This window comes from Nothoprocta perdicaria, unplaced genomic scaffold (genome assembly GCF_003342845.1).
Source record: "Nothoprocta perdicaria isolate Ctin4 unplaced genomic scaffold, notPer1 scaffold_297, whole genome shotgun sequence".
Classification (NCBI taxonomy): domain Eukaryota; kingdom Metazoa; phylum Chordata; class Aves; order Tinamiformes; family Tinamidae; genus Nothoprocta; species Nothoprocta perdicaria.
The window spans coordinates 165,089-192,378 of NW_020455529.1; the positions used below are offsets into that span (position 1 = coordinate 165,089).

Below are 27,290 nucleotides of genomic sequence, written 5' to 3' on the forward strand. Positions count from 1 at the left end.
CCATAATTCATTAGTTACCCAATGGAGGTACTGTCAGCTGAAGAAAACACCCTGGTTTTCCTGAAGAAATTCTTTGCTGTTTCCTTGAGAGAGATCCTTTCTGCTGAAGGTGGATCCACGTTATGAGCAACCAGACATTTTGTTTAATTTGTTTAATTTAATTTGTTTACCGCCCCGCGTCTCCTAAGTCACTGGCTTGACTACAGACCGCTCAAACACTGTGATTTATTTTTCATCTCGTTTATTGCAGGCATGAATACAGGAACAAGTAAACAGCTGAGCCGTAAAAGTTTCTCTCTAGGCAGGTTTTCAATAAAAGGCCCTCACACTCTCTCTGCTGATAGAGGCTGCTACTGGGGTGGCACAGAGCGGTGTCAGCAATCTTGCTTCAGAGCTGCTCCCCACCAGGCAAAGCCGCAGCTGCCAACGTCGGAGCCTTCTCCTCCAGCTCCTCGCTCCCTTCCCCACAGCATCCGCACGCTCTTTTACGGCACCGAACTTTACAAAACACAGTTGTGAGGCTGATCTTACATGCAATCAGAGATCAGTCTCAGTATATTTATTGCAAACTCCTTGAACATCAGGACATCAGAAAGGAACAAAAATAAAAAGAGAGAAAGAAAAAAGGGGAAAAAAAGGCTATTCCGTTGCATAATTATGAGTATAGTTTTTTTGTAATCAATGAACCAGAAATATATTTAGAAAAAAAAGAAAAGAAAACAAAGGCTATTTGTAAACAGTTCAAATAGAACATGATGCTGCCTCCAATGAAACGTTTCACTGCATTGTCAGCTCTGTTTCAAATGGGCACGTAGGCATCCTGTAGCAAGAGAGAGGTGAAGTCATGAAGTGAAACTTTTGAGGAGTTAACTTTCAAACATTGCATTTCCAGGGTACTTGTGTTTGGAAGATGTGCTTGAAACATGAAAAATCTGTACACACTGTGGGATCCGATAGAGATTTGAGACCTTGTACAACATCTCCAAAAAAAAAAAAAAAAATGTGGTTGTTCTTTTTAAAAATGATATGGTCAAAACAGTTGAACCACACAGAAACAAACCACAATTGCTCAGCTTCCAGAAGAGACGGCAGCATGAGGAAATATTTAACTCCTTGCATAGCTATTAAAATGGCCAGTCGCATCTGTTGGGATCACCCAAACACGACACCGTTGCGTTCTGCCACTGAAAGGTGACTCCACTCACACTGGAAAGCYGGGAGCTGCTAAGCAGGTCCCCGTGGCCCTGCCAGGAGCCAGCCGCTCACCTCGCCAGCTATGCCGGGAGCTACAGCAGCTCTGTGATCAACCCGCTGCTCCAGCCTGCGCACATCTCCAACACGCGTCCCTGCTTTTGCTGTTGTAAGGTCACCCAGCTCTCTGCTCTTCTCACAGGTGGAAAAAAATGAAACGAAACGAAGCAAAACCCTGTTCTGACGACCAGGGTGAGTTYGGCGGTATATTTACACGTAACGTGCAAGGCTTTTGCGGGCAGAGCTATGGTGACCACAAGTCACACCTCAAAGCACCCCTGGGTGATGCGGCAAGGGTTTGCAGTGTAGGCCTAACCAGAGGGACCAACAGCAAGATTCATCTCACCTAAGCTCGGGCCTTCAAAAAGCAGCCACTGGAGTCGGCGCTATCCCTGGAGGATGATCATGATCCCTCTCTCTCAAGATGAGAGCCCGGTGCATTAACGTTAGGTGAGATGGATCCTTTCCCGGGAGGCCTGAAAAGCCAAACTCCTTTCAGTTCCCCTCTCCTGTCGCTGCCTCTCCCARCCACACTTCAGAAGGCTGCTGCTCCAATGCGTTATCTCTACACGTGTCAATGTACATGATAATGATAGCCTGTGCTGGGCTTCATGCTGCCACAACTACATATGCAAGCTCATTAAAGCTAGCTCGGATACTTCTGCGCTGTTACAGAGACAGGCCCTCAGGCAGAGTATCCTTAAACACCTGCAAAGTTAAAAGTCCAGGGGCAAATCTAGAATATAAGCCCCTCAGCATACATCCGTGTTGACACTGTCTTGTTTACAGTGGTTTGGGGTAACAGGTGTCCTAACACTGTAATTCCCAACCAGAAGTGAGGCAGAGTGTATATTCAAAAAATGTGAAAACCGAGACGCTTAAGCGTGGCGGAAGAAAGTACGTAGTAAGAAAGAACAACAGGGTGACATTCTGTAGGTAAAAGTTTAGTTCAATATCAGCAAAACTTTTTAACAAAGCTCCACTGGGCTGCAGAATAGGGAACGATGGCAGCCGGTGGACAGGGCACTGGAACAAGATGAGGCAACCAACGCACGTGGGGACGTCCTGTGGAAAAAGCCCTGCAGGAACCCACGCCCGTGTGGATCTTGTCCTCTTTAACTGCTGCAAATCAAGGCCAGAGGAGGCTCTGCTCTTTCTCAGCTACTCCAAAGCCCAACTCAGTCACTTAGACCCTGTTACTGTCAAGTTACCTTGGTTCATGTTTCCTCTTCTCCTATTCCAAATATTTCAGCTCAAGAATCTTTATACAATAGCAGTAAAATGCTGCAYTTAAAATAGTGAGCTAGCAGCTTCTTTACGGGCCAGAAAATCTGATGGGCTGGTCTGGGCCACACATTCAGGTCTGCTGAGGGCATTTGCTTACGGGACTACATTGCCCTCATGCAGGTCACTGGGTTCATCCCCAAACTTCACAGCATATTCCAGGGTTTCCAGTGTCCATTCCTGCTCCAGGAAGGAGTTCAGGGCAATTAATCCAACTAAATGCTGCGCTCAGATCTGTTTTCCTTGCTGACTTTGTGCAATATCAGGACACTTCACATGCAACGAGGGGCTGCCTAACAGCAGGCAAAGAGACCAGATGCAGCTGAGGTCAGGGCTGTGCCGCACTCCAACTTCCTTTGCTCCAATCTCAAAAAACCCACCTCGAACAGAAAAATATACTGCCTCCTTCCATCAATATCCTTCTGGAAAGTGGTGAAAAAAGGATAACAAGAAAAGGAAGGTGCAATCTTGTATACCTGCTGTTGTGCTGCTCCCCTTTCTGATTTCTTCACAGGGACTTACTGTTCCTAATCCCTTTTTAATAGCCTTAGACTGATGGAGAGGTATGTAAAAACATACGCCAGAAAAATGTCTTGGCACAGTAACCAGAAGGTGGACAGTGTACAAGCTGTATTTGATAACTCAGCAAAGTCATTTGAGTGCTTTAAAACCTGCAATCTGGGTATATTTCTATGACTGCTTGTGCCTATTCCTCATACTACTCCATTGCATTTTGTTTTGCTGATTTCTACCTAACACTTGTGCTGTTTATTTTGTCCCATTCTACAAGTGTGAAGGTTTGGGACCGCTGGATTTCTTTGGGGAGCATGAGGCAAATCTCTCGTCCCACTAAATACAAAACAGACGAATCATTTTCTACTGCCACGTTACAACCAARACCCTCTAATGCTCTCAAAATTTCTCCTCTCGGAAAAAGAGCCCAGGCTAACTGAAGGAAACTCAGGCTTACAACAGTCTCTTTGCGCTAAGAAACTGGTTAAGCTGAGATAAAGCCCTCGTAATCAGTATCAAATTAAGGGCAAGCTTTTCTCTTAATACAAACAAGAGAACAGAGTATTCAGAGTAACAGAAAAATATACATCATCAGCCATATAAAACACACAAAAGCTTTCCCGTAGGAACAGTATTCTGTAGCTGACAGTCGGTTGTTGGTGGCTTTTCGGGTAATTCCACAATACCAAACAGGGGAAAACAGAGCCGCTTTTTCTCGTAGGAACCTCGTAATGTTACCTTTATGGATCAGTACATTCCCTGAAGCTGCAACTCTGCCAACACTTAGACACCCACGTAACCTTGTGCCTGAGAAAGTCCCCCCAAAAGCAGAGGATTTCACACATAGCCAGTCCTCAAAGCGTGCCCATAGAGACGCACTGACTGGGCGTGCAAAATAAAAAGGGTATAGACACAGCTCGGCCATCGGTGGCTATTCCTATTTAAACACATCCGTCAATTCCTGTCCTCCAGGAAGGTGTTTTACCAATCCAGGAAAGAAAAACGTGCCCTCTGCAAAAGCTGCGGCCCCGCAGAGCAGGGCCTGCAAACTCCACGGCGCCGGCAGCCGCTGCGGGCGCACGGGCAAGCGCCGGGATGTCGGCAAGGCGGAGAAGGAGAAACTTCCCACTTAATTAAAAAAGTCAATATCAAGCTAGAAAGTCAGTAGCAAATTACTTTAAATAACTGATCTTTTCATTAATGGAAAACCAAGTACGATTTAGTTTCAGATTTAGGTCACGATGACAAACTATAGGGAGCGTTGGGGGTGGATATCTGTAGGGAGGGGTTTCTTCCCCTTGCAGCTATTTATATCTCTGAGTAAAGGTTAAGGTTAGGAATTTGATAAGACAGCTGTTTACTTTTCTGTGGAGACTAACAGTCCTGGGGTTAGGATTTAATAATCATTCTTCCACTTTAAAAATGATTCTTTAACAAATAGCAGTAGCTCGTTGCAATTTTCCGTTGTACAAAATGACATATTTTCTATGTTACTATCAAAATATTCTGCATAACATTAATCTCTGTGCAGTTATTAACATATGTACAGAACAGTGTTTCCCAATAGAAATCAGTACGCTCCTTGCTGATCCTTTTTGCCCTAGATTTACCAAAACCAACCCGAAAATGAACGGTATTAATAGTATAAAACCTCAGGAGAGATAACGGAGTGAGGGTTTCTTTCCCAGCAGCAAATAAGCAAAGGAGCTCCTTGGAGGGGGAGTCTCGCCGAGCCTTCCCTTCAAGCCGGGTGGTGAATCCGGGCGAGCCAGGCCCACGGCAGGGCTTCCCCACGCACCACGCTGAGCACACGGACGCAGAGGAATGTAAACAGACAGAAGGCACGTGAAAGGCCCCGGCCCCTTCTCCGTCTGGCGGCAGCGAGGATGGATTTCACAGCTCGGTCATCAGCAGTCTTTTCATCATCTTCTCTCGCTCCAGCTCACGCCGCAGGGTCTCGGCGCTGCGTAATTAACGCACAAACAAGTGATTATGGGAGCAACAATAAGGCTCATATTTCAGTTTAAAAATCATTAACGTTTTGAGGATACTGCTAGAGGGGAGGAGAGGTTGACTCGGTGAAAAGGCTAGTGACTGGTGGGTGATTCGAAACCAGGTGTTGTCTGATATTTCTGAACGGCAAACAGGAGCAAGAAAAAAAAAAGGACATAAAGGACCCAGATGGCAAAACAGTTTATTTTTAATCTCATCCACATTAAAGGTCACTGACTCTAAAGAAAGCTGGACTAGGACTCTAAAAATAAATCATCAAGAAACAGATAGAGTAACTAAGGCTGCAAAAGATTAGCGCTAGAGCTTTCCACTCCTCAGCACGGCTCGATACTGGGGAACACGTGTCTATACTGAGTTTGCTGTAGTCCTGACTTGTATAAGCTGAGTTTGCTGTAGTCCTGACTTGTATATACTGAGCTTGCTGTAGTCCTGCTTCATGGGCACATGGGCATCGGGGAAGCAGAGCTCCCTGTCTCTGCTGGACGGAGCTGCTCTGGAGTCCACAGAAACACCCTGGGTTTGGGAGCACTTGGCCCATACTAGGACTTTCGTGCTCCAAAGTATTGAATGTATCAGCTCCTTCATTTCTGTTCAGKAAATCAGCAGCTTAGAAAATTCAGCTTCGAATAAATCCTAGAGAAGGAGTCAGCACGCAAAACCAGCAGGATGGAAGATTAGAAAAGGGAATACAGGCTACCTGTGGAAAAGTGGGATGGCTTCTTGTTTCTCCAAGAAACTACATGAAAGGTGACAGCAGTCTGAAAGTACTTTAAAAAAATGGAAAACCAGGGCCTGATTTTCATTTAGAAGAGTAAACATTTCTCAACCTTGGCTTCTCCCCCTAGACATTTAATTTCAAAAGACAAATTGCAACAGCAATTATTAAAAGAAAACCTTTGTGGTTCAAGCAAAAAGACTTGCCTGAAGAAAAACTGCACAGTRTTTTCTCTCCAGCCCATCAGCCAGGGGGATGGTACACTAATCTTTAGTAAAGAAGAAATGCTGGCTGCAGCATTTAATTAAGATAGATTTTCCCTGAGAAGAGAAATAAAGTCTAGATATATTTCYTTACCCATTATTACCCACAAAACAGCAACTGAACATATTTTGGCACTGGGGGAAACAGTGCCTTAGAAAGAAAGTGCTGTTTTCCCGCTGGAATTACGGTAGAAAAAGAGGAACCGGGGCGATGCCTCCACTGCACAGAGCATCGCAACAGCCCCGTGAGAGCGCGGCACAGTACCTGTCTGCCAGGGAGATGGGCTTGTGCGATGGATATATTGTCTGCACCGTTGGGGCYGGCACGGCCTCTGCCAGCGGCCGCAGGACGGGCGACGGCGCCATGGGCGGCAGCTTGGGCGAGGACTGCACGGCACAGCACGGTAGCTTGCTCTCTGTAAACTCTGCCTGCAGGACAACGCACACAGACACGAAAGGGGAAAAGGGTAGATGAGCTTCTGCTCCTCTCGCCTCCTTTCACCAGCCTGCTCATTGCCAAGCACTCGGTAAGAGCAACTAATAAAAAGGATGACCCACGGGCAGGAGCCAGAGCTGCCCAGTACAACCCCTAGAAGTGCTGAGCAGGCCATGCTTTGATGGCCATGCCCAAGTGACAAGTCTGACTGCAGCCTGCACTATGTGGGAGCAAACTCCCCGTGCAGGCCTGACAGCATTTCCATGASAAACATGCTCCATCTGGAGAACACCACTTATCATCCCTGCATTGCCTCTCAGTGCAATAAAGAGAGCTGAGCAAAAGAGCTTTGCAATGACAGGCAATGTTAAGCCAATACTGGCTGTGCTGGTTTCAGACAAAAAGATCCTGGAAAATAAAATAGCCCTGCCCTACTTTTTGGTACTGCCCTATTTCTAATGCCAAACCCTGGTGGCTCGTGTTCCTGGTGCCCAGAGGATCTTCAGTTAGGAGGAACGTTTGCCAGCACYTCAACTCCTAGCCTCGTAGTGGTGCTGGCCTCATTCTTGACCACTTTTTCTTCTGAGCATCATTCAAACTTTACAGCAGGGAGGAAGAAAAGTCACCATCCTCAGGGAGCATGTGATATTTATGCAGCAATTTGAATCACAGCTATTTTTTTTTTTTTAAATTATGTCTCAAATTCTGCAAGCCGCATAGGATTAACATTAAAAGCAGAAACAAATTGGTTTAATCAGTGGGAGATTTGTTTAAGCCCAGGCAYGAACGCTCGGCTATTGCTGTTTTTCTTAAAATGCTCCTGCTCATGTTTTCACTAAAAACATATCAGATATTCCAGAGCAACCTCTGAAGTAAAAGGGTTTCCCATGCATTCATGAAATTAGTCAAATGAAAATGCTCGCTAATGGAACGAATTAAAGGAATTCTCCCTCCTCAACTCTGGCCAATTATTTAGGTAAACATTGGTTAATGCAACCTCTTCAATCTTGTCTCCCATTCAGCTCTTAAAACTCAGCTTTAGAGAGCAAACCTGGTGCTCTTCATACAGGATCTCCTTTTTCTGAGCTCCAGTTTTACTGTATGGGAAGGTGGTGCTGTTCTGCAAGCTGGTGTCAAGTCTGCCAGCCTTGCTTAAGTCAACAGAGCTCTGACAAATTACACTTGCTCGAGACTTGCCTTGTGTCTTCAAGTGTGTTTACTCTGGGTAATGGTTCTGCTGTCTACATCCAACACATCTTTTTATATGCACCTGTTTACACAGAATGTTTGGACCAAATATTTAACTGCTCTAAACAGATATAATTTCATTGACTTAATAGATCTACGTGACAGCAGATGAGAGCATGGCACTGAGCCTGCTGCTTCTTTACAGAAATCTCTGCAGTTCTGAGGGGTTCCTGGCATGAACTTTCCTTTTTAGCTGGGCCAGTTAACCACATTCTGCAGTTTTTCCTCTGATGGGATCAATACAACTTCATGGACATCGCTAAGCCAGGAGCCCCATACAGAAAGTAAAGCCCTCAAAACTTCACCATTCATAACTTATTTTTCCTCCTCTTAATAAAATCTCAATGTTTTGCTCCAAGCAAAGAAAACATGAAGGGTAAGCAAAGAAAAGGAAAACAAATAAACAACAACAGAAAGGTAAAAACAAGGAAAAGGAGTCACAAATGTTTGTAGTATATGGGACTGTATGTGCCTGGAGAAGGTTCAGAGCTAGATCTGCCTGCGGGACCCATAGCCCTGACCCAGAGCTGGTCCACGCAGCGGCCGGCAGCTGTCTGGACATTGAGCTGAACTAAAATGCAACTGGGGAGACTCTCCACTCTTCACGTCGGGAAGGAGGACTATGGACCACAGTGGAATTTGCCTTCCTAATGTCCCCATTTTCACAAAATYCTTCCATAGCTGCCGGCTCACAAAGGGCATTTGTATATAAGTCACTCAAAGGAATGTATGGAATCATACCATGGGCCATACACCATTACCGTTCATTTTTTAATGTAATGGTATTTTAAATATTTGTGATCTGTACTTCCCTATGCCCCTTCTCCAGGGAAACAAGGGTCTATGTGGACAAAAGAGGATTTTGGAAAGACTAGTCAGAACAATCACTATTAATTAGTGATTAGGGTTGGAAAGTATTCTGTGCATATCTTTTTGCTTACCATAAAGTAGCTATGAAGGACACAAGCGTTACAACATCAGTTTAGCTTTAGCACAATGGTACTTTCCAAACTTGGATGGCTTAAGGAAAAGTTGCTGTGACATATTCTCATATATTTTTGAATACATCTAATGAGAACACAACACTGCTAACTAACTAACTGCCTAACTAACTCTGACTTTACAGTACATATTTGGAGAAAAACAACATTTAGATCATATCTCAAGATGATCAGGTTTATTGTAAAAGAAAAGCCTCTTTAATTAATTAAGCGGAGATGCTTATTGTACATGTCCAAACAGGGACTCGAGTTAATTAACTCTGATTATATGCCAGAAAAAAAACAGATTGTTTTTATCAGTGAAAGTTAAGGTTCAAGTCTCAATTGCTTCACTTTTTGTGAACGTAATTTAAAAACTACAAGTTAGCTACTGTGTTTTTTTTGGTATAATTGCAATCAGAGAATGTTTCTTGCAAGACAGAATCACTTCTCATGTTGGGAAGGTTGGAGAAGGGACTTTTGTGCATGKTTAGCAATACCTGAATTCCAATGTTTGATTCGGATTATTAAGTTAACGGGAATTACACAAGGATGCTACTGCAGACATCAACACACTGAAATCCTTCCTTAAAATTCAGATGTGATTTCAAYGAAAATCAGGTCCTTCCTGCCTGATTTTGCCGTAGATGGCACAGCAGGTGCTTTCCAGCAGGATGCCAGGCAGTCGGTAGACAAGGGACCAAGTTGTCCCTGCTCCCCTGACGCTCCTTTGGAAAGGCTCTGTGGAGCTTCACAAGTGCCCTCTACGCAGCTGAGCTAAACACTAGGCTGGACCTGACAGCATGAGCAGTCAGTCTTGGCCTGTAGCATTTAGTCCTCTGTCTAGTAAGCAGCGGTGTCTCAACGCAGGCAACKTAACTCATTTGAACATTGGGAATATTTAACAGATTTGCACCCTACATCCTTCTTGGAATGCATCTTTTTGAGGACGGTTTAATGCATAACTTTCTGACGCTGTTAAAAAAAAAAATCACTTGGAATTGTGTTAAATACACAGTTCTTTAGTTGCATGTTCTACTTACAGAAAACTGTGGTACTGTTGTAAAAGGATCGAAAAAAGGATTAGATGTATCAGCGGGGAATGTCTTTATCTTTAAAAAAGATAAAGAAAAAGATGTTACTTTCAGAGCATAAAAATGGAAAAGAAAAAAAGAAAAGCAGCAAAGCATTGCAACTACAGTGACACATCCAACAAATTAGAATGGCTCAGCAGTGCTCGCGCCAGAGCAAAAAAGATCCCCTTAAATATGCATATAGCAACCAAATGATGAATAGTCAAAGGATAAACAGGAAGACTTGATAGATTAATGTTACCCATATAATAAAATCTGTTGTGCATATTCTGAGGTGATTGCATGCAATATATCTTCCAACTCTGTAAACAGTCCTAGGGTCATTATGTGCTGCCTTCAGTGAACACTGTACATTTTAGAACAGATAATACAAACTCCAGGAACAACTTTTTCATTGCAGGAATTTCAGCTAAAGAACTTGTATGTGCTTTATGTATTTCAGACTTTCAAATTTTCAGTTACACTGTTGCTGCCAAGGACAAAACATCACATAAAATGAGATTATAAGAAAACCAACCACCAACTGCTTGTTTCAGGCAGCTCCTGGGACCGGTGAGTATGCCTCTTATCAAGTGCTGAGCTCTACATAAAGGATTATCTCTGGAGACTTTAATTAAAGGAGTCTGGAGCTGCCAGGTTAGAGATCTGCCCTTGCAGGAGAAGCCTGATAACCCCCAGAGCTCAGGCCAGAACATCTTGCCATTGGTGCCACCAAGCCTTGCTAGAAAGCACTTCTGCCCTCAAAATAACTTCAGACATGAAGGGAGGTAAAGGAAAGAGAAGCTCAGCAATAATTGCTACCTCTTTTCATGGGGAATGGTACCTTTTTCATGGTTTTCCTCTCTAAAATGCAGACATTCAACCATTCTTTCATTTGGAGAGAGAATCAAGTCTCAATTAAGGATATCAATTTTTAACTGCAGTTCACACTTCCCACTTAGAAAACACATTTTTCACTGTAAAGGTGTGTTTTTCTCTTTRTTACAGAAACTACTATGCATGTATTTATTATGCATGGCTTCAAACAGAGTTCACTAACTATAGCTATATAACTTTTGCTTAATAATGCACAAAACTTCCCCCCAAGGTCTGGTAACGTTGTAGGCTAAAGCAGCACCTGAAATTATGAGGTCAAATATAATTAAGTGTATGGATAGGGTTTATTTTGTAAACAAAACAACAGAAACATATTTGCCTTTGGAAGATGCCAGGGGAAATTAACAGCCATCTGCAATTCAACTTCTGCAAATGTGTGGAACTGGTTTGGGAATTAACAGGCAGGCTTCTTACCCCCAAGAAGCAGGAATTGGCAAAAATGCAGCCGAGCATTTCACGTCAGTACCTTCTTAGCAGAACGCAGGTGGCTGCAGGTCAGTTGCATAGGTGCAAAAGAACAAACTCTGCGACGGAGCAATTCTTTTAAATCACAGTTTCCTGGGTAAACGTATTACATAAAATTTCACACCTCCTTTGTAGTCCTCTATTCACATGTGTTCAATAGCAAAATGTGTGTGTACATATAGGTGTGTGCACAAACACACTATAGAGCTAATTGAACCTACTTGTTAGATCCAAGTAACAGCCTCTAGCAAATTTGTTATGCTAAGTTATACTGAGAGCCAAATCTGTTACCAGATCTGGCTCCCACACACAGAGCAAGGAGACACCAGCGAGAGGTGCTTCTCTGTTAACAGCTTGATTCTTCCACCTGGGAAGTAGGTACAATGTCCTAACCCATACAGTGGCACAAAAATCCACATATCTGAGAACACTTTTCAGACTGAGGATACATAGGAAGAGGACAGTGACATGAAAAGCAGCAGTTAAGCATCTAGTTTATGTGAAACGATATATGGAAACCTACACAGTCTTGTTATCCAGGAAAATCCTTTGATCTCTCTGTTCTGCATAACTATCAATCTGGCAGCACGTTGACCTGGGAGGAAGAAAAAACCCTGCACACTCCCACCCCACCACACAAGAGATCAGCATCAGGTGTGAGACTTATTCTGCTCCTTGCCTTGGGATTGAATTTATTATTTGGAGTTAAAATTCTCAGAAGAGCTCAGAAAGCAAAACAACTCCCTGACCAGGGTGATAGACCTTAACGTTGCACCCTCCCCACACAACGCAGTGCATGTCTCCATGCCCTAGAAAAAGGCCATACCATAACTCTTAAATTTCACTGACTCATGCAGCAGAAAATAATCTCTAAACTCTTCCTGGTTGTTGTCTCTGTTGCAGCAGTGTGTGTTGAAAGACGTCCTGCAGATCAAGAAAGGAGGAAGAGCAAAGTCRGCTCTATTACCTTGAGGAAAGCTGCTGCTTCTCCACCTTTGAAGACCATCAGCAGCTTCCAGGCTTCACCTGGACGGAGAGTATGAGGGGATGAGTGGGGGAAGAGCAGGTGGGCAGCAACAAGAGGACAGAGCCGGGCTCTAACAGCACAGATAGGTATGAAACATGATTTTAAGGACAGCTTCTCTCTGCAGGAGAGAAAAGAGCCCTGCAGGATAGGCCACAACTGTGAAACATGCCCCAAAGTGGGTCCCATAGTCAGGGGTCCCCTGTCAGGTTGCGGCAGTCAAAGGGGGGCGAGCGCGTCCCACATTGCAGCCACCCATGTCACACACTGGTGGCTTGTCCCACAACCTCAAATGCTCCTGCTGGACAGGTCAGGGTGTAGGACCACAGCAGAACTCTCTACACCCTCATCTATATCCTATTTAGCTTGGCAAGCTGAGAATTTACTACATTTGACAGWACCCTTGGCCCTTAACAACAAGAAAATAAAAAAAGAACCCCAACAGACAAATACCCCAACAGTCTCAGGAGAAGTCTGGTGGTCTATTAATCTTTAAGGAAAATAATCAAATAATCTGAAAAAAAAATCATCTAGCCAAACAGCCACATTACTTTTGCGGGAAAATGAATGAACTATGGGTAATTCTCTGCCAATATGTAAAAATTCTTGTTGCATTGTTAGCTGTTTCTTTGGGTAACATACGTTGCAGGTATAAAGATACACAACCAGAAAGAATTAACAGAATTATTTAATTTTCCTCATTGTTTATATTACAGGCAAGAATGAAGGAAGGTAAAGGAAAAAAAGAGGACAACAGTCTTGACTTTTTCTTTGCATTCACATAAAAAAAAAGTTCTTTTGAATAGAATTTAACATCTTAGTAGAAGGATTTTTACTTTCTTTAAACATCTTTTAGCTGGGTTAGGAGAAAAAAACTGCTATGTTTGCCTAAAGTAGAAGTGGGGGGAAACCAAAAGCAAGTATTCTCACCTGAAATGAAAACAGCAGTAGACTTGTGGAAAATGAGTCAGCAGATGGAATGTGCTAATTAGGATGAAATTAGCTATTTTTGATATTTCTATTAGAAGGGAAAATTACAACTGTCCTGGTTGTGACAAAATATACCACTCCGGGGAGCAAGAGACTTATTTTGGACACGGCTACCTAAACTTAAAAACCTAGGCAAAAACCGAGTACCCAATGTGTCCACTGCCCTGCCATAATGTTCTTTATAAACAAACTCTCAGTAGACACCCATAGCTAGAGGAATACTCTATGGTGCTTTATTTAAAAATACATGCCTTAAGTTGAATATCATCGCATCTGCACAGGAGTAGTTTCTAYAGGTCAAAGTGAAAAAAAAGACCAGCATCCAGAACTACTGGCCTACACTCTGTTAGCATTTCCCAATCTTGATATGTGGTATGACTTCATATGAACTGTCCATCAGACCTGCTTTCTAAAACTAGTAACCAGATTTTTTCCTCTGCAATTGTTCGCTAAAAATGAAGAGCAAACATACAGGTTCAGAGAAAGGAAACGTGAAAACAAAGAGTGTCTGGTCTTTTCCACTATGCAAAACTCCAGCGGCCACAATATTCTTTTAAGGGGAAGCAATTCCTGACTCCAATGATCATTTAGGTGAAGTCAACTCCAGATCTCTCCTTTTGCGTGTGGCAGCAAAGCAATGAGACAGGTAGGCAGGCACAAACACTTCCTAAATCAGACYGATACTGTGCAGTTCAACAAACTTGTAACAGGATGGAGATGTAAATTAGCAAGACTAGCAGCTACCACTGGCTGTCCCAGACTTGGAGAAGGCTGTGTGAACTGAATGCCCTGATGAACCCCGTTTGTATTTCATCCTATGTTATCTTTTTTTTTCAAGAAACACAGTATTCCTTCCACTTGTTGAAATAGGATGCCAGTGTCAGCAGACAGCTTTAAGTCTCATGCGTTAAAGAAAGTGGCAGTTTTGCAGAAACATCATATTGAAAACACCCTAAGGCACCAACTGTGAAGTTCCTTAAGAGGATGCATTTCTGTGCTAGCTACCTAGTCAGGCAAATACTAGTCGTGCAGAATTGCCCAGCCTACTGCCCTTCTCTTTGTGGTGATAACACAGTGCAATATCCCTTGTAGATCTGTCTGGGGTTCAGGTCTCGGTTGCTCATCTCCTCGAAAACTGGAAGGAGCTGGAGTTCAAGGAAACACTTAAAACAGCACTTACTGAAACCTAGAAGTTAGTGTTAGCAAATCCAACTGTTTCACTTAATCTGGTTTATCAGTTTGGTCTAGTTTTCCACACGAATGAGGGACTACAATAAAGCATCTCCCTTCCCACAGAAACCATGTAACTCCTATTGGTAGATCGAAAATGTTCCCTCTTGAGACTCACATACAGTCCACAGAGGTCTCCACAGGTGTCCTTTGTAAACCAAGTTCCTTGAGACTCTCCTAGATSATGAGCTTGCTGTTGCTTTGCTCTCTTCAGTCTTCCAGCCCTTCTTTGGCCTTGTTCCCATCAAAGTCCATCTGTCTTGGAGCACACCTAGTAGCATGCACCACACTCGTGAGGTCCCACTTGTGTCACAGGACTAGTAGGTTCCCCTCCATCAGAAACTCTCTCATGAGTCACACAGTAGCAGGAGATGGCTATGTGGCTCCTTGGCTGTGATGCAGCAATCTTTGSTTGCAGATAGGTGTTCAAGAGGCTCCATCAAGTCAATGTGCAAGCCTCCRCATAAGTTTGGCTTTGCTGCAGCTATAGCATGCCATGGAGACCTCRTGTATAAGTACAAGCCATATGCTGTTTGCAAGCAGATCTACCTAGAGGCTCCTAAACACAGAGGTTGAAACACCTAGGACAAAATCCTGAATCTTCATGCCAGCTTTTATATTACTTAGCAAGGGCGGCTCTGCAAATCGTGCTGGTGCTAGTACCCTCTTATGCTGCCCTGTTCATCTTTGCCCTAAGGATCGTAGTTGTGGGAGTAGTTATGTAGCTAGCCAAGCGATTCCATTTGTAGGCATTTGTAGAGGCACTAACGTCACCGCTAAGTCAGCACGGTGTCTAAACAGCACATCAGAAAGGAATGCATCTCCAGGCTCAGCTTTACCAGGTAACTTTACTTGGAGACTGTTTTGGAGAAAAAGTTTTATTCTTCAAAAGAATGTGCAGTAGGGACAATTCAGATGTAATAAAAGCAAGTCAGTGTCCAGGTTCTTTCAGTCTTCAGGATTTTATTCTGATAAAATTGATTCTGATGCTGTGAAGGTGAGCAAGTTTTAGTGGGACGTAACCTCAGCGTGGGCTCTCAGGCCAGGTGCAATCCCCTCAAGACATGTAGCAAGGCAAAATGATGGCATGGTCCATATACACTGGCTAAAATACAGCCTAAGGATTGCAGCACTTGCTTGGTCTTTGTTTCAAACACATAAATGAAACAAATAAAAAGCAGCAGGTGTATTGGCTGGGTATGATTTTTGTCCAACATCGGTGCAGAATAAATCAGTGGTATTGCTAGGACAGCTAGTGCAAGGTTACCTTATTTTCCCCTCTTGTCTTTTACCAATGACAAAATCATCAGTGTTCCCATGCCAGGTGCCTAGACTGCAGACACAGCCAAGAAAATCAAGTGGTATCTTCTGCAGACGAAGGTTGTTGTCATAGAAGAAAGTCACTAAGGATGGACAACATGGAGAAAATGATTACTGTGGTTCCTGACAGATGAGAGTGCCTCAGGTAAGCCATATATTCACATTCTGGCTGCCAGCAAATGGTCAGTGGACTGGACATGCATTTTGTATCAGAAGAAAACTCACTGCTGACCACACCTGAYTCTTTCTATGCATACACACGGACTGCTCATCATCCAGTAACTGAGAGTTCATTGGGCCTTATTAACACAGAGACTTCAAATCCAGAGACATTTTTACAAAGGCTGATGAATAACCGTGTAAGAAACAGGCACTTTTTCAAAAGCACTGGGATCACATTCCCGTACYGGAAAATTATGACAGACTGATGCAAACAGCCTGACCCTTACCCAGCACAAATAGTCTGACTTTCTACTGTAATCAGTCTCCGCTTGCGTAAAATGAAGAGTTGCCTGAAAGACCTTAAGTGGCCAGAAATTCAAACCAATCTTGGTCTCCTCCAATGTCTGGATGGTAGAAGTATATTACATTAATTTTCTGCCCTACCTCTCTGGGCTATGGAGCTCTGTCACATTCCCCAGGAGTTTACACCATTCCCTATTCTATAGGGAAAAAAACAGCACATGTGCAATCAGGTGCTACATGAAAAGTGCTAAAATGACAGTCTGGTACACTGCTTTTACAGCCCTATCCATAAGGACCTGCATATAGGTACATATAGGAGTGGTGACTGCTGCACTGCCCTATCCATAAGGACCTGCRTATAGGTACATATAGGAGTGGTGACTGCTGCACTGCCCTATCCATAAGGACCTGCRTATAGGTACATAYAGGAGTGGTGACTGCTGCACTGCCCTATCCATAAGGACCTGCATATAGGTACATACAGGAGTGGTGACTGCTGCACTGTGCTGTGGCTTATAACTCTCTTCTCCAGAAGTCTGCTCTGGGGTAAGCCTCTATAAGACCACCACATGGCTCCGTCATACTAACTCAGACCATATTTATCACCCTTTCTACCATGAATGCTGGAAACAGAGCCCTGCTGCTTTAAATGCACCGAATACAAAACCACTGGATCCTACCAGTGAGATCAACTTCACCAGAATCTGATATGCTGCAAGGAACAAGGTTGTGTCTGGCTTAAGACTCATGTACAAATTCAATCTTGCCTCTACTACATCTTTTGTGATATGCTACATCTAAAAACCTGTTTATTCATAACCTCATGCCACCGGCTATGGAATCATTAAAATTGCCAGCAGAAGAGGTGCTCTGCCTTGGCTGTAAGCAAATCTCAGGGCAAGTATCCAAGCACAACAGCTCATTAGGCACACATATTTACAAATTCAAACACTTGCATGTTAATACGCTGCCAGTTCAGTGCCATGAAGCTCATCAGATGCCTCTGTTTCCATCAAGCCTCTCGTTAAAGCAATCCAGGAGTGTTGCTGGTTTTCTCTGGGCTCTTTTCCATCCCTTCATGAACAGATTGGGATGTTACCTTAACAGCCAGCCTACCCATCTGAGACACAGTACTCAGCAATGCTCCACAGTCCCAGCTGAGGAACAACCCAAATCTATTAGGGCTGCTAGCACATAACTCACCCTTGCCCATCCTTAATTACAGCAGAAAATTCTCCTTTGGGCTGACAGGAAAAGTGCAGGCCTGGAAAAGCAGCAGTGTGAATGCCAGGAGTTTGCTTTTTCATTTAAACAGAGCTCTGCTTCTCCATAATTTGTTTATTGGGCAAACTATCCGGGGGATGCATTATTAAAGACATCTCTGAAAGTGACTGAAGATGATTAYGCAGCAGTGAATGAGGATGGAAACGGGAAATGGGAGTGAAGCCAAATGATGACTGTCCTGTCCCTTGAGCTCTGTTTGCAGCACATCTTCAGGAGAAAAAATACATTTTGAGTAAAATGTCACTGGCAGCTGCTGCTTGCCAGATGGCATCCTCCAGCCCAGCCCAGCAGCAAGTGAGCCAAAATGGGAGCTAGGCATGTCCCACAAGGCACATTTCCAGCACCACCCATTTTGGGAAACAGGAAGCCAAAATACACCTTCTTCTGGCAAGCTCTGTTGATATTATGGGCCCTGGGAAGAAACTGGAAACTCGCTCAATTCCCAAAAGCTTTGAAGCCACTCTAAACTGCACGAGGGGCAGAAGCTGGCCCTGCCAACCTCAGAGCTGGGCAACATAGAGAGGGTAAAGCAACAATTTCACCTTTCTCCCCAGAAGCCCTGGGATAGTGGAGAGTTAGGATCTGGTCTACCCTGTTTTCTAGATTTTTGTTTGGATTTGGTAATCCCGTGCCTCTTGTTTTCAGAATGTGCTCTCTGTAAACATGGGAGCTCACTGTTCTTGAAGCAGGAATGTGCCCACTTCAAACTTACTGTAGGTGCAGACAAAAGCCTTCATCCACACTAATTGCCCCTGTTCTTGGTGATGGAGAAAGCAGTTTCTCCAACCCTTCTTGCCAAGTCACTAGCAACAAGAAAGGAGAGATTTGAGGCAAAATTGTTTTAGAAGCACACAGAAACACAGGCTCTGCTGACCATCAACATTTTTAAGAGACCAGGTTTCGCCTGAAGTCCAGGCAGACCAGATGTTGATGCAAAAACACAGACTCTRTCTGGACATCAGCACCTGAGCTTCATGATTATTGATTTGACAGTTTACTCTGCATAACACATGAGGTGAGACTGCCAAACGGTGCACAAATCCTGGTCGTCAGGAGGCCACCATACTTGCTATGAGATTTCTCATCTCCAGCCTTGCCAAGAGGGTTCTCATGCTTTGAGAACCCTCAAATGCCTTGCTACGCACGCCAGATGGCCCACACAGCTCTCCTGCTATATGGCAAGGTGCTAATATCCAGTTTGTTGCCAAAGGTGACCAGGTGACGTTGCAGAGAACCAGGGCACTTGCAAGGAAGGCTCCAGCCATTATTTTGGCAGCGCAGCGGGGAGTGACATTAACCTGCCAAACAAGTTTTGCAGAGGTTCACTTCCCTGACCTCACTGGCTGATCTTCTAAGTGGAGGTTTTGGTCTTGGACTGTTGAACATGAGATGAATGTCATGCCATAAAAAACAAGCAATAAATCCCTCAACAGCAATGGTGTTATGGGTAAGTTCCAGGGAATATTCTAAGGAGTCCTATTGTAAGAGCTATTTTCTAGTGAGAAGGTTTAAATTTGATATATGGGCCACCTATCCCTGTAGAAATTTTCTTCCTCAGCCAGAAATAGTTTAATATTTGGTTTCTTAGCAAGTGATAAAAGGAGAAAGGAAGAGAAGAGCAGGTCTTCTGCTGAGGAGTTCAGTGGGTTTTCAAGCCAGCTAACATGACAGTAGCTGGAATTAAGCCACTCTTGCATTTCTCTTTTTATGATCAAATGATCCTTTTCTGCTCTGATTTACAGAAAAGAGGACAAGGCGCAGAAACCATGCAATCAGCACTGCACAAGCATTCTGAGATTCAGGCAAACTTAAATTTATCAGTTCAACTAATCAGTGATTTCTACTACTGCTGTTCCTCAGAGTTGTAAGACTGCCGTACCAGACTCTATACAAAACACAAGGCAAAAGATCTTTCCTGATATAAATCTCACAAGCCAATGATGATGTCTCTGTGTTTCCTTTTTGCTTGCTAATAGATGGGCTACAATCATTTAAACTGCGAATATTCCTTGGCAGGGGATTTTTCCCCTTGTTGTGATGACTGTAAAAGGCAGAGGACAAATCATCAGATGGCCACTGAAAGTCTTGGTTGCTTAGGTACCATTGATGGTTCATCAGAAGAAACTGCTGTTGAGAYTGCTCAGGAATGCTCCAAAGAAAATGCCTATTCATTCAAACCAACTGTATTGGGAGAGAATCAAGGATGATTCGACTTCTTCCAAACTTAAGTAACAATTAAAAATTATTTCATCAGCATTATCTAAGAGGAAGTTCCAGTGCCTACATTAGAGACTACATCTTGTTTGGAAACTTGAGTTCATTGAAGTGAATTAAAAAACATTACCTGACACTGAATCACTTGACAAGTGTTAACATGAAAACATTTCAAACTGACCTGATATTTACCTCTATGCTCATTATCACTTTCTAACCTTTGATTCAGAATGTGTTCTGAAATACAGACTTTTGAAAGAGAATGKGGACAAAAAGATTCTACTTCAGGAACAACAACAACAAAAATCTTATCTATTCCAATTATTCCATTGAGTGGCAAAATTTGCTGGTTTTACAAGCTGAATCACTCAGCCAGTCAAAAAGCAGCCTGAAAAGCAGATGTTTTCATTTTCTGTTGGAGCTTGGAGGCCTTCGATTGAAATTCTACAGCAAAGCAAAGCAGTTATTGCATTTGCTATCACATTGGAAAAATGTGAATTAGAAGTACACATACATCATTTCATTAGTGTGTTGGAAAGAAAACATGCACAACAGCTACTCTCTGAAATCAAAACACAATTGTCACTAATTACAGTGAGGAAGAGAGATTATGAACTTTGCAGCTGCTGAGACAAAATGAATTAYGAGGCCAAAGGATAGATGATAAAGTCATATTAATCAAAAGATTTTGAGAGGTAATATCTCCATCCTATACTTGTCTCACTGACAGCAAACATAAAAAGAATCTATCTAGTTTCAAACAGGTATATCAGAAGATGAAAATTTTTCTGTTCAATGGATTACTGTATAGTAGAAAGAAAAAGGAGATTTAGCCAGCTAATTCAAACTCTATGGCTAAAATGTCTTGTCCATCATTCACTTTTATTCCTCCTAGGCAAGTGTTATACCTGCTTACTTCTGGTAAGAATATATGAAACACATTTACTTTACAAATAAATCATCAATCTGAAATACAAAAATAATATTGGACCAAAGTATGATTGATCTGTAAAGCATTATTTACAAAGACACACAGTTTGTAAATGATCTGCTGATGATTTAACTTGTCAGCTTGCAGTAGGGAGYAGATGTCAGCCAATTTCCTACTGTCTTTTGAACTTCCACCAGCTGCTTAATCTGTTAAGTCAGAGGTCAAGTGCTCTGGTCTAACCACTACTGAAATRGTAGTGACCCACGTCACTTCAGGAGCCCTTTAAAAAGTTCTGAATTGAAGAGGGTATCTCAATAACTACGCTAAAAGGGAAACCCACGGGCAGACTTCCACTGCCCTGCCTATGGCTTCTGACATCTTCAAACACTTCAAGAGTTGGGCGCAGTCTCCCTAAGATGTGGCCTGTCAACTGAACTCACATCACTCTTGTTGCTGATTACTATGTCCTAGACTCCTTGTCATAATTTGATAATTTGACCCATTTTCTTTCATTTTAAAACTAGTTCAACATTCRTATTTGTCCCATCTGAAAGACTGTTCCAAAACCTGGACCACTCACTAATGTCCTTATCRCTCCCCCAGGTGTCACGAGAAGCAGGTTCTTGCTGGCGTTTACAGGAGGTGGGACACAAAGCTAAACCATTTTGTCTGTGGCTTAGTTTTCTGCCGTATCCATAAGCTGATCCAGATCCTGGTAAAATTACACTATGGAGGCTGGGAGAGGGGAAACCACCCAGCACCCATCTCTGGAAAGACCTGTCACAGTTGTGACACCACAACTCAATCCTCCATCAAACCACTTCCCACGTGAGCAAAACAACCATCACATCACAGGACAGCCCTCTCATGGATGCTGCTTATGGAGCACTGCTCTGCAAGCTGATTTTCTTACTCTGTCCCCCTGAAGGTACACTAGTGCAGAAGATCCAAGAAGGTTCAAACGTCTTTTTACAGGTTCCTCCTCAACAAGTGGCAGCCCAGCTATGGAGTCCAGCTAAGGTTCCAAGCTCCAGCTATCCTTGCAGGATCTGGCAGAAACCCAATTTATGTACATACCTTTGTCTGTTTTGTAATTTCTGCAGGCATGGGACAGGCACAAATAATGCCTGCTATAAGAAGACAGCTATAATGACATCATAAAATGCACAGATATGACTAGAAATAACTGCACGTGGCAGCTATCACCTCTGCAATGGAAAGCTCATGCCTTTTAGATCCAGACTACTTTCTGACATTCCACTCAACTTCATCTCAAGGTTGTTAGAAGTTACCCAGTAGATCATTCAGTATTTAAAAGCAATGAATTAAAAAATAAAGAGTAGGCACCGTGCAGCATCACGTATTTCCACTTTACACCTTCCCGTCTCTTTGACACCTTCTCTTGCTCACGTCCACATCCTATCCAATTTATCACGGTGTCTACTGGTGCAAATTCAGCAACATATTTTATCTTCTATATCTTTTTAATTCTTGCAGAATTCACATTATATATTTATGCATAAACAAATATGTATGACTATAAATATATACACATAAAATATGAAAGTATTGAATCATCTGTGGTACATTTACACAGCATGTGAAAGATGTTTCTGTGCTCAACATAATAATGGGAAAATAAATGACCATGGAGCCAATGAATTAAATCACTTAACACAGAGGCAAAATAAAAGCTAATCTAAATGCTTACAGCTCATATTTTAGCATTTGCTTATTCTGCTTCTTCACTGACTCTGTGTGCCCTTTTATAATGGATGGATAGATGGGACCAAATAGCCAGATAGCTGGGTAGCAATAATGCATTTTGCAGGTATCAGTGAACATTAAACTAAAATCCAATATACTGCATTCCCAAACACTCGGGTATCAGAACGTCAGTAATTCAACAAACTCTGCTCGTAAGACTGGCTGTCCACGCATAAAGCTCTATGCTGCAACACGACAGAGCTATGTATTARTTTTAAGTTCTATTTTCAGACATTTATTTGTGCAGACTACCAGAAGCAGCTCCTAAAGAGTGTGAAAGTCAAGCATCAAAATGTGTTCGCACATTATTTTGGCTGACCAAGTGCCATGGCTGTTTTAAAATATGCTGTGTCCCCTTGCTAGTTATTAGCCTGCTTTAGCTAGCCAAAATGCTAAGCTGATAATTTGCAGTTGCTTGAATCAGGTTGCTTGGCTGTGTGCTCCCAGTAGCCTGGCACTGCATGTGGCACCCAGTGTGGCACTCCTGCATTCCTATAACCTCCTTGCTACTCAATTTTACTATTTCAGCACTACAACAAACCCCTAGAAAGCGTTGCTTCTATCTGGCTGAAAATTAAATATTCTTTTTCAGCCAGAAAAAAAAAATTAAGCATTCTGTGGGTTCCTATGGAAGTTACTTTATTACCTGCTGCTCTAGGTTTTTTGTATTAAGATTGTTCGCTTTAGCAATAGCTGTTTTTTTTTTTTTTAGTTTAATATGGAGTTGAAGGGCATGAATTTGAAACTGGAAGTAAACATACATTTACCAATATGCTTGCTGCTTTGGTTTCATACCTGGAAATATAACTGCTGAGGTGCTCCGGAAAAATTGCTTATTTGCACAAACTGTTTTGCTCTAAATTGGCCACTGCATACAAACTACTCAATTTGTACGTGCAAATATTGTAATTGAGAGGCAGGCCAGGAAAAGAACATTTTTATTTCTTCAGTTCTACCTTGTACTAAAAGCCCATTCTTTCCATGAAGATGTAAAGGCACAGAAAAAAAAAAGAAATATATCACACAACTTTCCAGTGTGTTTTAAGAAGACACATTTTATCTATCTTATCTTCACTATMTAGTTCAAAGAGGTGAAACCTTTATGAATTTATCTCTGATTAAAGCCTTTTAGAGATACTGATGTATGCGGCAATACTTTATCTATACTTTCAGACAATTACAGCAGAAACCTGCTACTTAATATTCATATCAAATATTAGTCTTGAACTGTATTAAAACCACTTTTATTGCAAACTCAATGCCAAAAAGACTGGTGGTGCAACTATATTTTCCTGTCTTTGGATTTTTCTTTTTTTTTTTTTTGGCACAGTAAGTGAAAATCTCTCTAGAAATGAAGGTGAGAAATACTGGGGTGATTTGTCACTCTACTCTCTTATTTGGCTTACTGCAACCTTGCAAAATTGTCATGAAAATTTAGTAACTAAAAATCAAATCAATTCCTCTCTATCATTTTAACAAATGGTAGTGGGAAGTGAAACAAGAAGATGTTTTACCTTCCTCTTCGCTACCACTGAAAAAAATATCAATTGAGAGTTTGCAAGGATGGTTTATTGCTTCTATCAAGCTTCTTGGTTTCTCATCTTCCCCTGAAGACGACTGGCTTTTGCCCTGGGTGATTAGTCAAGTCATCCATTTATATTTCAGATTCTTATGCCTTGAACTGTCCTACATTATACAACAGACTACAGAAGTAATTGGGCTAAATTAACAGAGGGAATATATGGCTTCACACCTGCAGCTCTGGCTTCAGGAGAGAGAGTCGAGTCAATTTAGGTATGAGGTGGTAGTAACCTTTCGTGGTCTTTAATAATTTTCCAGCCAGCAAGAAGTGAGCTAAAATAAATTGCACTGGTTAGTACAGAATCATCAGGGCCCAGGAGTCCCAGGGCCACGATGCTGTTTTGCTCAAAAGTCTGCTGTTACTGAAGAAGGAAAGGTAACAAGCCCTTTCTGAGTTTCCCTTCCCATTACCTTGATAATTCATTGGAAATAGCATTTCTTTTCCTTCTGTATCAAATTAAGGCAATAAATATGTTTCACTTAGAGTATTTTTACAGCGACAGTTGTTTTGGAGTAGTTTTAACTTGACCTTTTAGCAGCTCCTGATTTTCTGTCATTTCCACCAGCACCTTCATCCCGTTGTGGCACAGGTACCACTGCCTTGTGGATATCCCTTTTTCTTTCCCCTCTGCTTGCCTTCCAGTGTAGCCAAGTAGAACTTTTCCTCCAGAAAGGCACAGTCAAATACAGTCAACTCRATGGCTTTTGGGAACTGAATTACCCTGTTATTTCTAAATGTTCTTTAAAATAAATCAAGATTTCAGGTCAACCTGTGTTTAGGAATAAGTCTTTGGGTTGAGAAGCCCAAAGACTAGTAGGGGACTTTAGGAGGGGGAACTTTTAGCACTGGTTGCTTTCATTTTGTTTCCAAAACAAGAGYTGTTAAAACATCCAACCCTGTCCTCTCTCAGACTCAGTGCAATCACATTCACACAAGTGGATTGCTTGGACTGTTTGGAGAACTAGAAGACTATTTCTCAAATAAAAATATTTGTTCCCAACTCAACTTAAAAATATCTAATTTTATGTTGAAGGTCACTTTAACTGTCTCTTTAGAAAGCAATATTATTTTATTCCTTATTTTAAAAATAACATAACATGATTTATACTGAATGTTTATGCTTATTGCTTCAATGTCGGACTTCAGGTTAGGAAAAGGCAAATCATTTTCTACTTATTTTTTCCACCAATAGGTGGCGGATGAARCTCTAGAAATTTCTTCACTTGATAGAGCATGAAATAAGAACATGTATAATTTGCAAGTATATAGCCATCTATAAATGAGACCTCTCTGGTATCTCTTCAGATGTGATCAGGATTTTGCAAGCTCATGCATCTTGCATTATAAATTTTAGTCCAGGTTTAGGGATAGCTACTTTTAGTATTTGAGACTGTCTATTCTTATTTATTTTGCCCTACAACATTAGGTCAAACTGAAGTTTGCACACTTTGCCCTTCTGTGTTGGTTAGGAAGGTATGTGTCAGCATGGTGCAGCAGCTCCTAGATTCATTCAGGGTTTTAGGACTGAGCTTACTGTAATTAAATAAGAAAGCTTTACATTCATACCTGTGTCAAAAATACATACTAGTTGCAAGCTGAAAGAGCACAGCTTTAAGCTCAAACTGTTTTACAGTTCCACAAAAACTAGAAACACTCAAGGCGAGAAAAAGCACTGCAGTTTGATGGCAGAAAGAGCCTACCAGTGYTAAAACTAGTTTTAACAGACCACTATAGGGGTGATCAGAATGTGACACCATAAATTCTTCATATACAACACTTTTTCAAAAAAAAAAAAATCATGGCTCTTTTCTAAGACATAGAGCAGGCATTGGATCTTGTTTACATACAAGCCAGGTACAATGCTTAAAGTCAAAATGAAGYGGTACAAGAAGATAGGGATTTTCTTCTGTACACATTATATTGATTTTAAGGGCAGCATATAAYGCTTGGTAACCAATGAATAGTAGGTTTTACTTGAAAATGATAAAATTGTGCATAAGGTAAAAAWTCCATAAACAATATGCCATGAGGAATGCAGCCCAGAAAACAGTACCTTTCATTTCTATGTAACATGCAYGACTCAATATGCATTATTTCTCCTGCAAAATGATTTCCTGAAGTCAGCGTGCCTCCCAACTATCCTGCTGTTATTGGCACTCTAGATATCAATGACTAAGTGACCACTAGAGCTCAGTCAGCTCTTGTGTACATCGCACTGGCTCCTCAAGGCTGACACAGTAGACAAATTTGCTTCCTCTGATCCCTGTGGGGCAGCCTGGATTAATTCTATTAATCCAGTTCATTCACTAATCCCTCCATTTTTATGAAATAATGTAATTTCGTGAGCTGCACTTCTCACTGTAATTCTCAGCGTGTATTGGATTTTCCACATTATGGGCAACAGCAGCCAAAACACGGATATAACCCAAGGCTGTCAAGAAGCTTCAAGAATTAGATGGTGAACAGTGAAGATCAGGCAGCTGAGTCTCGGGCTATTAATCACTCTCTGCCACTAATGTTACAGAAGAAAAGGGAGGAAGATGTCAGAAGTGGCTTCAAATTAATAGTTCTTGAACAATCAGGGGAGGCATTGCTGCATATATCATTATCAGAGAAAGTTGATTTTMGATGTCTTTAGATGACACAGGGAAGCCAGCTGCTTGAGTGTTCCTCTGCAGGATGAACCAGCTGTACAGACACCTAAACTCCTAATCCTGTCACCTCTGGTAAATGTCCTAAATTAGGCAGTATGAGAAACTCCTGTAGATATTGCCCCTGTCACTGAATATGAAACAAATATGAGTACGATTAACAAGGGCCATATCATAGCGGGTAAAATCAACACCCTATCAGTGACTTTACAAAGCCAAGCTGTAAATGATCTTGACCCTCCAATGACAGCAGATGTAGTCACAACAGAATTATTACTTTATCACAGTAGTTTGAAATGAAATATTTCCCCTGGCTTGCTTTTGTTTGGGGCCTCTCCCCCTTACAAATAAACCTTTCATTCAGACAATCTGCTGAAAGTGAAACTGCAGGGAAAGGTCTGTAAACAGTGAGGGCTCTTTAGAGCACAAGCTGACCTTTGGAGACGTGGAGCAAAGCAGAAGGGGTGATTGATGCTCTGCAGGACATGYTCTCTGAATTATCCAAACCAAAAAGTTATGGAAAGTTGATTTCTCAGCATACAGCCTGAGAAATTCTGTCAATGGGTGGTTGAATAGGGAAAGGAAAAGGATGATAAGGTATAGTTTTAGGGGGGAACCTCAAAGCCTGAATTCTCAGCTGAGAAAAGGCAACTGTAACACTGACATTTATTACATGGAAGCAAAACACCAAGCC

General features: G+C 42.1%; 1 protein-coding gene across 1 annotated transcript in view; it reads right to left on the bottom strand.

Annotated features, from left to right (window-relative positions):
* Positions 1 to 1,821: 1,821 nt before the first annotated feature.
* The window catches only part of EPB41L4B (erythrocyte membrane protein band 4.1 like 4B), a 159,717-nt gene continuing 134,248 nt past the window's right edge, over positions 1,822 to 27,290 (bottom strand). Inside the window, exons 23-25 of the mRNA XM_026041859.1 lie at positions 9,747 to 9,815; positions 6,305 to 6,468; positions 1,822 to 5,011 (exon numbers count right to left, since the gene is read on the bottom strand). Of these exons, the coding sequence (XP_025897644.1) occupies positions 4,942 to 5,011; positions 6,305 to 6,468; positions 9,747 to 9,815 (303 nt within the window). The 3' untranslated portion in view covers positions 1,822 to 4,941. The remainder of the gene's footprint in view (positions 5,012 to 6,304; positions 6,469 to 9,746; positions 9,816 to 27,290) is intronic.